Consider the following 12,663-nt stretch of genomic DNA (forward strand, 5'->3'; position numbering starts at 1 on the left):
GGGTTATTTTCCTAAGTCTGATGTCTAAACTGTTAAAGCAAAGAAAGAAATGCCTCTTTCAAATGAGGTGCACACACCACCCATGGTTTCCTATCCCAGTCAGAGAGTTTGGGGGGCCACCCAGTGCCAGGGAGGCTGATTTCTGCATCGACACACCACGGGCAGGAGAACTGAAGGAGAACCCTGGAGACAGCGAGTCCATCCCTGATAAACAGAAAAAAGGTACTACAGCAATCAGAATATGGAAAAGGTACAAGTGCAGGCACTAACGGTGCCTGTTACCCCCGGCCTGCAGAGAGAAGTTCACAGAAAGACACTTAAAAAGAGCAAGTTATGACATGCTTAAGTTTAGCTACAGAATTATGCGGATTAGCAAACTGCAAGACAGCATACACAGATTACCTGAAGATTTAGTCAGCTTGGCTGAAAATACAGCAGTAGGTTTTTTCTTTTCTTTAACAGAAGCAGGTTCTTTCTCAGCTTCCTTCTCAACAGCTCCTGGTTTTCCTACACTGACTATCTCTTTGTCAGCAGGTAAAGGTGAGGTATCTGTGGCCGGTAAGGACATCGTGGGTACTTCAGGCACTTCTCTGTCCACAGCCTCCAAGGACTTTTTCAAGGCATTGGTATCTTCCTTGGCTTTTACTTCTACATTCTTCACAGACAGGTCACAGGGCAGCTCTGGGCAAGGCAACTGCCTTTTCTCACCTTGGGTCACCTTACTGATCTCTTCATCTCTGTGCATTCCTTCTCTGTCAGTGGCTTCTGTCATGAACTCAGGAGAGGTTTTAGGATGAGCCAACATCACAAAGTCATCTTCCACTGAGACTGGGGAAGAGTCCATGGGTGAGAGAGCTTTGTCATCTCCTGTTTTTGGTTCCATAGCAACAGACACATCAGCTGAATACGCCAAAGCATCCAGCTCTTCCATCTGAAGAGCAATCTTCTCTGCCTTGGCTGTTTTTGCAGGTATTGGCTCAGATGGTAGAGCAGCAACAGTTTTGGAAGAGTCCAGCTGGGGTTGGAATGACTCCAGGTAAGGCTTGCCTGCAGCAGCTGCTGAACCCCCCAGTGCTTCCTCGTGTTCCTCCTCACTTGCAATGCTCTCAGTGGATCTGCTTGTTCGCAGGAGAGATGGATCCTCACTGGCTTCCTCAGCAAAGTCAGCTATTGCCTGGCTACTGAACAGCTCAGATTTGCCAAACTGGGGGGACAGTCTTCCCTCCAGTTCCTTGTGTTCAGGCACATCCTGAGGAATGCATTCTGCTATCGGTGCCTTCGAGTACTCTGGAAAGGATGGAGCAGCAGCTTCACCAGGGACCTTCGTTCCCTTAATCAAGTCACATGCAATGGATATATAAGGAGTCTCCAGATCTTCTGGAGTGGAGCTGCTCTCAGGAGCAGGTTGTTTAAATGCTAATGCCTCTTTAGCTTCCTGGGGCTGTGTCAGAGGCACATTCACTGCCTCTTGGTACATGGGAGGTTTCTCAGCCTCTGCTTTGACGTTCTCGTACTTGGCAGCGGGACTGAAGGTGTCTAAGGGGGAAGCTTCCAGCTGCACAGCAGACGCTTCTGCCCCGGCAGCCCCAGTGCCCAGTGGGGCCTCCATGACGATGTCTGGCAATATGGGAGAGGGAGCGGCTTCCACCCCTTCGAAGGAGGGGCAGATCTGTGCCACGGGTTTCAGGGTCTCCTGCGCCGACTCGGAGGTCTGAACCAAGTCAATCTTGGGCTCGTAAGCCAGCTTTGTCCCCGCTGCATCGTGCAGCTCGCTCTCGTAGGCCTCCTGCACCAGGTCGGGCGTGAGCCCCTCGGGCATGTTGGCTGCAGCGTCAGGGGGCACTGCTGCCCCGCTCTCTGCCTTGGCAGAGTCAGCCCCCTGCCCTTCCCGCCTGCCAACTGCTCCAGCGCTAAAATTACCTGGTTCTGGGCTCGTCTGAGCCTTCAGCTCGGCAATTTTTTTCTCGTCGTCGGTTCTATTTTCTGAAGTGACTTCCTCCAGTGGAGACAGAGACTTGCCTTTGTTACCATCAGGACTCGGAGAGGAGTCAAATTTAGTACAAGTGATGTAAGTCTGCGAAGGTTCTTTTACAGCTTCTGGGGTACTTGGGAAAGAGGGCTCTTCAGCACTGCCCTCGCTCTCTCTTTCGTAATCCTTCTGCACATTCAGCTTCCCCACGCCATATTTCTCATCCAAACTGCTCTGCGGTTTGGCATCTATCTTACTTCCAACATCCTCCCTCGTGCTGCTCAGTCCATGACTAGCACCTTTTATTTCCCATATTGGCTCAAATGGTTTGAAATCTGCATATTCTTCCCTCTTAAGAGGGTCCTCCTTCAGCGCCCCTTTCTCACGGTGATCACCAGCCCCGGACGTGTCTCTGCTATAGAACAGATCTTCCTCCTTTCTCTCAAACAAGTCTTGGGGAGTTTCTGGAGACATTTTCAGAGGCTGTGCAGGCATTTTCTCCAGGTTAGGTAATTCTTTAGGGCCCTCTAGCTGTGTTTCTTCTTTAGCAGGAGAGAAAATGGCTGCTTCTGCTTTAGCAAATGGGGGTTCTGAGTGTTTCATCTCTGCAATGTCTTTGTCATTTCCCTCTGCAAGGAAGGGATTTCTGGCATTTTTCATTGTTTCCTTATAAACCTCACTTGCACTTTCCTGGTAAACGCCTCTTGCAGGTAATCCATCTGAGAGTGTACCAAAGGCTGTGTGCTCTTTAAAGGGCTCAGCTGAGAGAGGAGAGAAGGAGGGGAGAGAAGGAGCAGGACCAAGCGGGACTGCAGTGAAATCCTCTTGCCCAAGCGCCTTAGTGCTACCTGGCTGCTCCCGCAAGTCCAGACCTTTGTCTGTGACAGAAAGGAAAGTTAGAGAATGCAAGTGCTCTTAAGTCAATGCAAACTTTCAAGACATGGTTTTAGTTAGTTAGAGGCTCTTCCAAGTTCTACCATGGATACTGGGAGCCATGAATACACAGTATCAGCTAGAGCTACTCTAGTTCACTTCTAGCGGAAGAGGTTGGAGAAACAGCAACTTTATGCAGCACAAAGATCTCAGTAAAGCTGAAGGTGCCAGATAAGTACAGAGGGCAATATTAACAAAGTCAGAGTGGGAGGGTGGCAAGGTGAGACAGAGAGAGGGGACCTGTGTGTGCTTGGCCATAAACATATGTGTGCCAGCAAAGGCTTTTCTGACACTTCTCATAAATGGGAATTTGGTGGACACTGTACCAAACCAAACCCACTACATAAATGCTACAGGTACAAATTTTACTTCTATAAAATACTGCAGAAAGTTACTGTGGATTAAATCTTTCTGCTAAACCAGTAAAGCAACTATGCTCTACGTGTTAACCTGTTAACACTATCGACTTCTCTCCTACATCAAGGGTCCAAGAATTCACAGATGGTTGTATCTTGTTTATCCAACAGTTTGCCATGTCAAGAAATGAATGCTTATTAAAATCTGGAATAGATCGACAGCCAAGTCAAACCTGAGAAATGTGACAGAGGCTATTCTTGGACCCGTGCTGACTTTCAGTCAAGGCAGACTAAAGGGAAAGGGTTAATGAGCTCAGAAATGCAGGAGGGGTCAGACAAAGGGGAGCAGAGAGAACTTGCCTGCAGAGGAGGGCATCAGAGGCGCAGGTGTAGCAGGAAGAGCAAAAAGGGTCTCATCTGAAAAACAAACAAATAACCTCAGCAGAAGTAAAGGGCAGGCTGAAGAGGGGACAGAGCACACGAGCAGTCAGTTCCCAGGAAACCAAAGAGATCCAGAGCCAACACCCACAGAAGAACCAGGGAACACCACACGGGCCGGGTGATGTGGCAGAGACAACACCCCCATTTCCCCGTGGATCTCACTGGGGGATCTCACCCTCCAAGTCAGTGCCAACCAGAGGGTGGGACACAGCACAGCACCCACTGTCCTGAGGATGGAAACGCTCCCCCAGGGCAGAGCAGCTGCCCTGGCACTGGCAGTGCCACAGTGTCCTCACCCAGCTCCCCGTGCCAGAGGGGTTCCAGCACCCCTGGGAGAGCAGCAGCCCCAGGAGGTTCAACCCAACACTGTGCCGAGGTACCAGCACTAAATAAAGCCTGAAACCCCCCCAAACAGAGCACTCACACACATGCCCATACTGGGCAAACTGGGAACAGGAAAGGACTGATGGCTTTACACCTTCATTTTTCTTGCGTTGTAACATGGGCAAGCACTGCTTTTAAAACCTTCTTTGGTATGATCCGAGGAGCCAGTTTGGCCTTGCTGAGTTTGTTTTAAGCCTAATATCTCACCAGACAAACCCAGCTCTCCAATTTCCACCCAAAGCAGCAAAACCAGCCATGAGGAACCAGGCAAAGCAAAACCAGACCTCTGCATTTCTGCATCAGCATTTTTTTCCAGGTCCACCACGGCCTGTTGGCTTTAAATTAATGCAAAAATAGTAACAGTTAGGAAAAATATATTTTGTTCTGAAAAGTGCATAAAGTTTCCAAATTAAGGCAAAATTATATTAAAGCATTTAAAACAAGATTTTTAATTTTCAGTATAGTTTTGCTATTTGCTTGGGCAAAATCAAGTACTGGAAAAGATGGTTTTCTTGGTTGTTTGTTTTTAATTAAAAGCAAACAGTAATAGAAGCAACGGATTTCACGAGATGAAAGGTAAGAAGTGAGAAATATGGTAGATGCAGCAGCACATTCATGATGACCCAGTGAGGCAAGGCTTTAAGCTAAGCTGTGGTTTGGCACTGAACCACAGCTTTGTGCAGGAGCAATGCCACTTGCAGACACTCATGACCTGCCTGGCTTACTCAAGTTAATCCCACCAGCACTTTTCCAAAAACCAAGTCTCCTCAGACCTGCACTTCCTGTCACAACATACAGTTGGTTGGTTTGGTTTGGCAAAACATTTCTCCCTTGCTGTGTTTTGTGGATTATAAAGCTCCCTTGAAGCTAACAGGAGGCAGTAACAAAGCTGGAGTGCAGGACTTGGTGTTTAGAAGCTCCCTCAACTCCTGCCGGACCAAAGGGATTTCTGCTCAGCTTTCTAAAAATGACGCTTTTCCATTAAGGACCACACGGAGAGAAACCTCAATTCCAAATTTAGAGCACAGCAAAGCGGTGTCACAGCTCAGTGGTGGCAAAAGCTTTTAAGGACAAAACCCCCACTGGAGGACAAGGGATCAATATGTGACACCAAGGACTGCAAGGCTCAGCCCTGTGGGGCCAGGTACCACCACGGGCCCTCGGAGAGCCCGGCAGGAAAGGGGCTCACAGGGAACTGGGAATAAACCAGGGGAGAGGAGGTGCTGAGAACACAGAAAGAAAAGAAGGGCAAAGAAAGACAACAGAGTCCACTGGGGTAAGGAGGAGAAGAGGAAAACGCAAAACAATCCCTGAAGGTGCAGTTCCCTTCCTGCCCAAAGGCCAACAGCAATCTCGACCCAAAATTCTAGATTTGAAATCTTTTGAAGACTTTGCAAGCCCAGAGAGAGATGTTTGGGTTTCAGGAGCATGGGCTGTCATTTCTCAGCACAGTGCACAAAGTCCTCCTCAGGTCTGGCTTCCATTTACTCCACACAAACACACAATGACTCTGCCAGCCCCTGAATTCCCAGGGTCTCTTAATGGCAGGATTTTATGTCCACACCCAACCTTTATTTTCCACCCAGAGCTGGAGTGTGAGAAGAGATTACATAAAAGCAGTATTTCCTAAGCAGCCAAGGAGAACCACCCACTCTCCCTCCACCCACCTCAGAATGCCATTTTTCCTGCTGGGAGGAAAGAGATACAAGGGCTTTTTCCTGCTGTGGTCCTGTGCAACACCTCCAGGCAAGCAGGGAAAACGGGGCAGGACAGTTCCCACAGCAGCATGGTGTGAGCTGACCCACCAGTGCCTTCAGCCTGTAACTCTGTGACACGGTGACAGGGATGGCAGTGACAAGTGCCCTGAGGAATCCTCCCCTCCCGTGCTGCAGGCAGAGCCCTTCCAGCAGCACCCTCTGTGGGCACAGAGGGCACAGCCAGGACACCCCACTGAAGGGGCTCTTCCTCTCTGCAGCTCAATGGCAGCAATTAGTGACAAAAACACACAAACAAGTAGCACACTACTACAAGAATCAGGTTAAAAACCTTCAGAGTACAGCAAGCTCTAAGCAAGATGATTTCAAGCAAAGGTGGATATTTAAAACACTTCAATTGACCTGCAAGGTGAGCCTCCTCCACAGCAAAGTTTCACCCAAAGACAGACAGAAAATCTGAGCAATTGCCAGTTTTTACAAATCATATCCCAAAATCTCCTTCAGGAAGATGAACTGCTCAGTTAATCCCTCCTCAGTTAATCCCTCCTCAGAAGACAGATTCGTTTCATGAAATACAGAAGAATGAGAGCTCGAAATGAACACAATCTCAAGGAAAAAAGCCTTTACTCCCAATTTTATCTGCCAAAAATCCCTAGTGATGCAGGTTAGTAAAGTACTTTCAGCACTGCAGTGAAGGTTGACCTCTTATTTATGAGTGGTATCACTTCATATTAGTGACTGAGCACTCCAATCAATGGCTTTTATAGAGAACTTCACACTCAACCTGTCTGACTGCATTCCTATTTTTAACCAGAAACATTCTGCAAATTAAATATTCCCCCAAAAAAAGCCACCCACAAATAACCCTGTAGCTTCTTCTTTCATTAACATGAACCCTCCTACTTCCAAACTCTCTATTATCTCAGCTAAAACACAAGGTTCCCCAACCAGAATCAGATTTCAGTTTTGTTTAAAAATAAAAAACCCCTGACACCAGCATGACAAAGGAGTGTGGTTTCAAACTCTAATTTTAATTTTTGCTGAATGCCCACTAACATTAAGATGCTGATATCACCAGCATAAAACTTTCCATTTAAATATCAAAGTTTCAGATAAAAAGTTGACAAATAAACGGAGGGAGGTTTCCCAGATAACAAATTAGGTGAAAGTTTGCTGCAAAGATTTCCAGAGAAAAAGAGAAGAATGTTTAACGCTCAGAAGTAGTAAACTGACAATTCCAAGAAAAGCAATTTATGAGAAAACAGCTGTTTTTGTTTTTTTTTTCCCCTTCCCACAAAACATTTGCCAAAGGAAAGAAGGACTTCAGCCTGGAGTGTGTAAGGATCCACTCCTGACTAACAGGACAGGGACTGCTTTACCTTACACACCTCCCCCAGTGGGACACTGCTTGGAACATAAATATTTCACAATAAAGGAAAACAGGGTAAATTAATACTCCAAGGAAGGACAGCTGGGACCTGACTCAGGCCTTGTGTGAAAGTTCCCTTTGCAGCAACCCCTCGGGGCAGAGAGGAAAGAGAAACTGTTTCTTTCTCCAGTGCACCGAGTTGTTCCTGTGTCAGCACTTCTAATCTCGGGCTGTGTTTGCAACACAGTCCAAGTGGCCATTAAAAAGTTAAATGGAATTATTATTTCGAGTTCTTGGATGCCTGATTTCCACATGCAGCACAAAACAAGGGCACACAACTTCACAAGAATTTCCCAAGAAAAGCAGCTGCCTACACAAACTCCATTTAAATCACCTCCTGCTATGATGCCATTGTTCTAAATATGGGATTTCACCAAATATTGAAGCCATTCAAGATTAGGAACATTAACCTATAATAGCATATTTTCACATCGTTAGATCACGCTGCAGAGCCACAGCAAATCACTAGTTTTTCTCATTTGGCTCTTAGTTAAAGGTGTAAGTTCATAAAGACAAGTTTCCAGGGTAGGAAACTCCAACTGTAAAATATTGGAAATCTTGGAGCAAAGTGTACAAGCTGCTACAGGAAATGGAGATTTTGTTGAAGATTCGAGGGGAGGAAGGAGCTCCATTTTGAACATCTTGAGGGTACCACAGCTGGGATCACCAAAGGATCCAAGACTTTGATTAGTAACAAGAGCAGCTGCAGGTCATTGCAGGCCTTCATGGAAATTACTGCAAGTGGAATCACCTGCACTGCACAGGACATTTCTCATTTCATGTTAACTGAAACAAGGAAGAAAAGTTCAACACGAGCATTTTGAGCAACGCTTGCTGCTTTAAACAGTCTGGTTCTGCAGGCACAGGGCTCCAGCAAGACGTGTTTTCCTGTTGTCTAAGCACAGATCTGTAACCGAAAACTGGTTTAGGCGAGGGGGTTTTTTTTCAATATTGTTTTTTCATGGTACAATTTGCAGCTGCAAAAACCTCCACTTGGAGGCAAAGTGCCAGCAATGCAGAGCCTGGAAAGCAGTGGCAGAGGTAAGGCTGGGCCATTCCTTCTCCTTTTGATCAGCTATTCAGGGAAAAGAAAGGCAGCAGCACTCCCCAGGTGCCAAGCACAGCAAGAACAGATGGACAAGGAAGAGGAGATAACTCTGCTCTGTCACAACACTCCCCATCACCATTCCCACACTGCCAAAGCCAGGCCCCACTACAAGGGGCCTTTCAGAAAGGCCATTAAACCCTTCAGACACAACTGCCAGTCTCCTTGCACCCTTCTGCTCAGTGACACCCTGGACAGGATCCAAAGAGCATTCCAGAGGCTGGTTCCATAAAGCCACTTCCACCAAAAGCCCCTCACCCATGGGAGTGTCCCTGCACCTCCTCAGAGCAGGGACAGCCTTTTATCTGGTGTTTTGTTACTCAAACCAAACAAACAAAGAACAAAGCCTCACAGTTCAGCTCCAAAGAAACTATTCTCACATCAAGAATACAAGAGACATTCCCAGAAACAGGATGCACGTACCTCTCCCATTCCAGCAATCCATAGGGATGTACAAGACCTCTCCCATTCCAGCAATCCACAGGGGTCAGCAGGAGAAGAGGTCAATCCTTGGAGGAGCCAAGAGAAAACCCCTGGGCTTCTGAGCACAGCACAGGCTCAGGAGGAGCGAGGGCACACCCAAGGGCCTTCTCCAAGGAGCTGAGCCACTGGCCAATCACAACTCCTGCTTTGTTGCCCAAATTGCCACCAGCTGGGGGCAAAGCCTCCCTTCATTGCAGTCAGGTGGGCACAATGAACCCCAACCACTCCCAGCCTCCAACACCCCCTTCACAATCACAACTGTGTCTAAAACCCAAATCAAACAGAGTTCAGAGCAAGGCTTAACATTAATGTAGAGCTCTCTCAGCTGGGAACATTCTCAGATTCAGCATTTCCAGCCACCAATTTCTACTATTTCAATCTATTTGATTAAAAAGAAGCAGAAAGAAGCAGTGTAGCCAACTGCAAACACACGTGTCCAGCCAGACACAGATTTACAGCCAAGTGTTCGGTCTTTGGCGATATCTGAAACCAAAAAAAAAATACTAGATGATTCCTCTAAAAACTAAATAACTCTTAAGATCCAGTCTCTTTACCATACATTGAAGTAACAAACAGCAATTTGGGTTCTGGCAGTGCCACAAAGCAGAAAAATATAATAATTACATCAGAACTTATTCAAAGGGAGGAGGTCTAAAGAGCCATGCAAATCCTATCATTATGCAGACACGATCCAATTTAATTTTAGAGATTATACCAATCATAAGATTCCCTTTCACTGATTTGTACAGATGGAATTTTTCCCTGCTTTCCCCACAATTAAACAAATTAAGCAGTATTTAGATTAGCAACCTTATCATTGCAGAAGAATGTGTTTATTAGCTAAATTAATCTTGGAAGAATGGAGCAGAGATGCTACTGATTTCTTTTGGCATCTCTTCCCAACACGTTACCTTGTGTGACAAGCCTCTGACACAAGAGCTTACAGTCTGCAAAATAAAAACAAATTGGTGCATAAGAAATCTTCTTCTCAAAACAAAGAAAAAAAAAAGAGAAAAAGAACATTCTGGCCATTAGTATCTGTAGAATATTTTAAATAAAGCAGCGTGAAGATCCCCAGTGTCCTGCTGTCCCTGTGACCAACCAGCACTGCAGTGGATTGGGATAATACAGGTCTTGCCAATCCACTTGTGTGTCATTTAAGACACAATACACATAGAGGGAAAAACTGATTTTCTTACCAACCAGTGTGATCTTTTCAAAACAACTTGGGTCTAAAACACCCTAAATTCACCCCTCTGGCCAGGCTGAAGGCCACAAAAGAAGCCACCTCCCTGCCACCACTGCCATTTTCCTCCTTGCTCCTTCCTTTCTGTTCTGCAGCTCCAACCTGCTCCTGAAGGCCCCACACCTGCTCTGTCATCTGTTTGCCTTGGCCCTGCATTCCTCAGCACACACAGGGGACAGGGAATGACAGGCACTGAGGAGGTTTATCTCCTGTCAGAGAAGAGGGGACAGCAGAGGTCAAGAAAACTGTCACAAAGCAGGGATAACTGGGAAAAGCAGGAGGGCTTTGACAGACTGACAACATTTTTAACTGGCAACAGGAAAGTTTATATTTATCTCCGTCTTGTGTCTTATTAAAGACATGTTAATTAACATATTCTGCCGAGCTGATGAAGTTGATGACATGATTGCCCTGTTCATTAAAAAGCTGCAAGCTGAAGTTGACAGCATTTCCTGACACAAAGCAAGATCCCAGCAAAGCCAGGGAGAGTCAGGCTGGTATTCCCAACACTTCTACGTGAGTGGGGGGAAATCAAACTAGAAGTCTTCTTTCTTTAGACATCAGAAGGCAACAAGTGGAGACAAACACATGAAAAACCATGGGGGAAAGTAGTAATTTAAAACCTTAAAATCCAATCCGATTTAAAATCTTCCTATTTTGACAGTTACAGTTGGCAGCAGATTGATTATTTCCATTTGAAAGATAAAAACATTCCACTGAGATAATTTGATTTTCTCAGACTTTGTGAATATTAATAAGGCCATTATTTCATTGCTGCTGTAACAGTCCTTACTGATGGAAGGGCCAGTTAAAGCTCCCCACCAAACCTGTGCCATCCAGCTGGAGCTCAGGGGTCTCAGTGCTGGCTGGGCTGGGCTGCCCTAAAAACTGAGACTGGAGAATAAGCAGAAAATATTATGCAGTGATTCCAAAGCATAACAGGAGTAATTCCTATTTTAGATCACAGGCCAAGAAATAATAAAAAAATAAAACCTGCAAGAAAACACCTCATGTTCTACTGAGGCCTCACAGTTCCTTATTTTTACCTGGCAATAATAGCTTTTTTTCCTCTTTCATTTCTAATGCAGATTGATAGTTACACAATTTTCCTCCTACTTCATGCATAAGCAATTCTGTCTCAAGACAATTTACCTGTGAGCTATATGTTGCTTTACATTTCCCAGCCAACAAAAGACCAAAAACTATTTCCTTGCTGCCAAACTGTCTGGAACCCAAAGGACATTTTCAGATTGAGCTCTGCATTGCTAATTTTTTTTATCTGAGTTTCATAGTTACTACTGAAACTTGCCAGTTTAAAAAAAAAACAAAACTAAAAAGCATCTTTCAAAATATTAACAGAAAATAAACGTAACTGCAGCACAGCCAGACATGGCTCAGGTTCGAGGTTAACCAGCCTTTGTTCCTGCCAGGCAGATCCATGGGTGTGGAAAATGGACATGGAAGCAGGCACACAAAGCCTCTAAAGCCCCTCAAAACTGCTTGGCAAGCATCAAAGTTCCCCAGAATTCCAACAGCATGGGAACACTGCTCTCCAGGGTGAAGAGGGATGCCTGTATGCCTCCTGCTACAGCCAGGCTCCCAGACTGGGTGCTCTCCAAAATCCCCAGGATACTGGAGGGAGAGGGAGGAAAAGTGAAAACACAATCCACTCTCCCAGAACTTTGTACCAGTCAGCAGGAGAAAACCACTGAGTGGGAAGCCTGAATGTCCTCCTTGACTTCCAGGAGTGCTGCCTGTGGTTATCTGAGAGGTCAGAGGGAGGTTCCATGGTCACCAGCAGGGATACAGTCAGGGGACAAGAGAGTCCAGCACGGGGGACTTGGCTGTGGGGTCACTCCATAGCTCCAAACTTCCCTAAGTACAGACAGGGAGGAAGGGGATGAGGGGCAAACAAACAGTGGTTCTTCACTGTCTCCAAACTTGTGGTTTGTAGGATTTCATCTCCAAGGGGAAAAGTCCCAGTGCAATTCCCAGCTTCCCTGAGGGCTGTATCATTACAGGGTGGGTGGAAGCTGTGTGGTTTTATCCTGGAGAGCAAGTCAAGGGCTACACACATGAAGCAAACGTCCCATGAACTTGGCAGCACTGTCCCTGCACACACTCCTGCTTAACAGAGGAGCTGTTTGGCTCCTGAAACTCTTACAGCAGCTCCACTACAGACACAGGCCCAGTGCTGGACACTGCACAGGACATTGAATAAAACTGAAGAGATAACTCGATCCCTTGTTGAACTCACCTAGATGGGAACATGAAACATGAAAATGAAGATACCAGCTTTACTGTACCAGTCAAATGGCTGATTACTCTCCTCCTTCTAATATATATATATATATATATAAAAAATCACCTTCTATCTAACTCAGTTTGTGACCACCTTCCTTAGAGCTTTAACAGGTATATCTGGGAAGAGAAAGGGTCTTGCACCTCAGAGAGATGCTGAAGACTGGTGGGAACATATTTTAATCAATGAAGAGTGCAGATGAAAGTCACCACTGGTAGCATTCAAGGACAGCTATGGATTTTTTCCAAGTCATGCTGCATCATGTCCTTAAAATCCACACACTCCTCTGTCCAAGTCCAT

The 12,663-nt window shown here is 46.0% G+C and overlaps 1 protein-coding gene across 1 annotated transcript in view; it reads right to left on the reverse strand.

Annotated features, from left to right (window-relative positions):
* The window catches only part of RTN4 (reticulon 4), a 39,963-nt gene that overhangs the window by 23,320 nt on the left and 3,980 nt on the right, over positions 1 to 12,663 (reverse strand). The window contains exons 2-3 of the mRNA XM_017821806.1: positions 3,619 to 3,675; positions 403 to 2,847 (exon numbers count right to left, since the gene is read on the reverse strand). Coding sequence (XP_017677295.1) covers positions 403 to 2,847; positions 3,619 to 3,675 — 2,502 coding nt within the window. The remainder of the gene's footprint in view (positions 1 to 402; positions 2,848 to 3,618; positions 3,676 to 12,663) is intronic.

Source organism: Lepidothrix coronata, unplaced genomic scaffold (genome assembly GCF_001604755.1).
Source record: "Lepidothrix coronata isolate B3197 unplaced genomic scaffold, Lepidothrix_coronata-1.0 Scaffold92, whole genome shotgun sequence".
NCBI classification, from domain to species: Eukaryota; Metazoa; Chordata; class Aves; order Passeriformes; family Pipridae; genus Lepidothrix; species Lepidothrix coronata.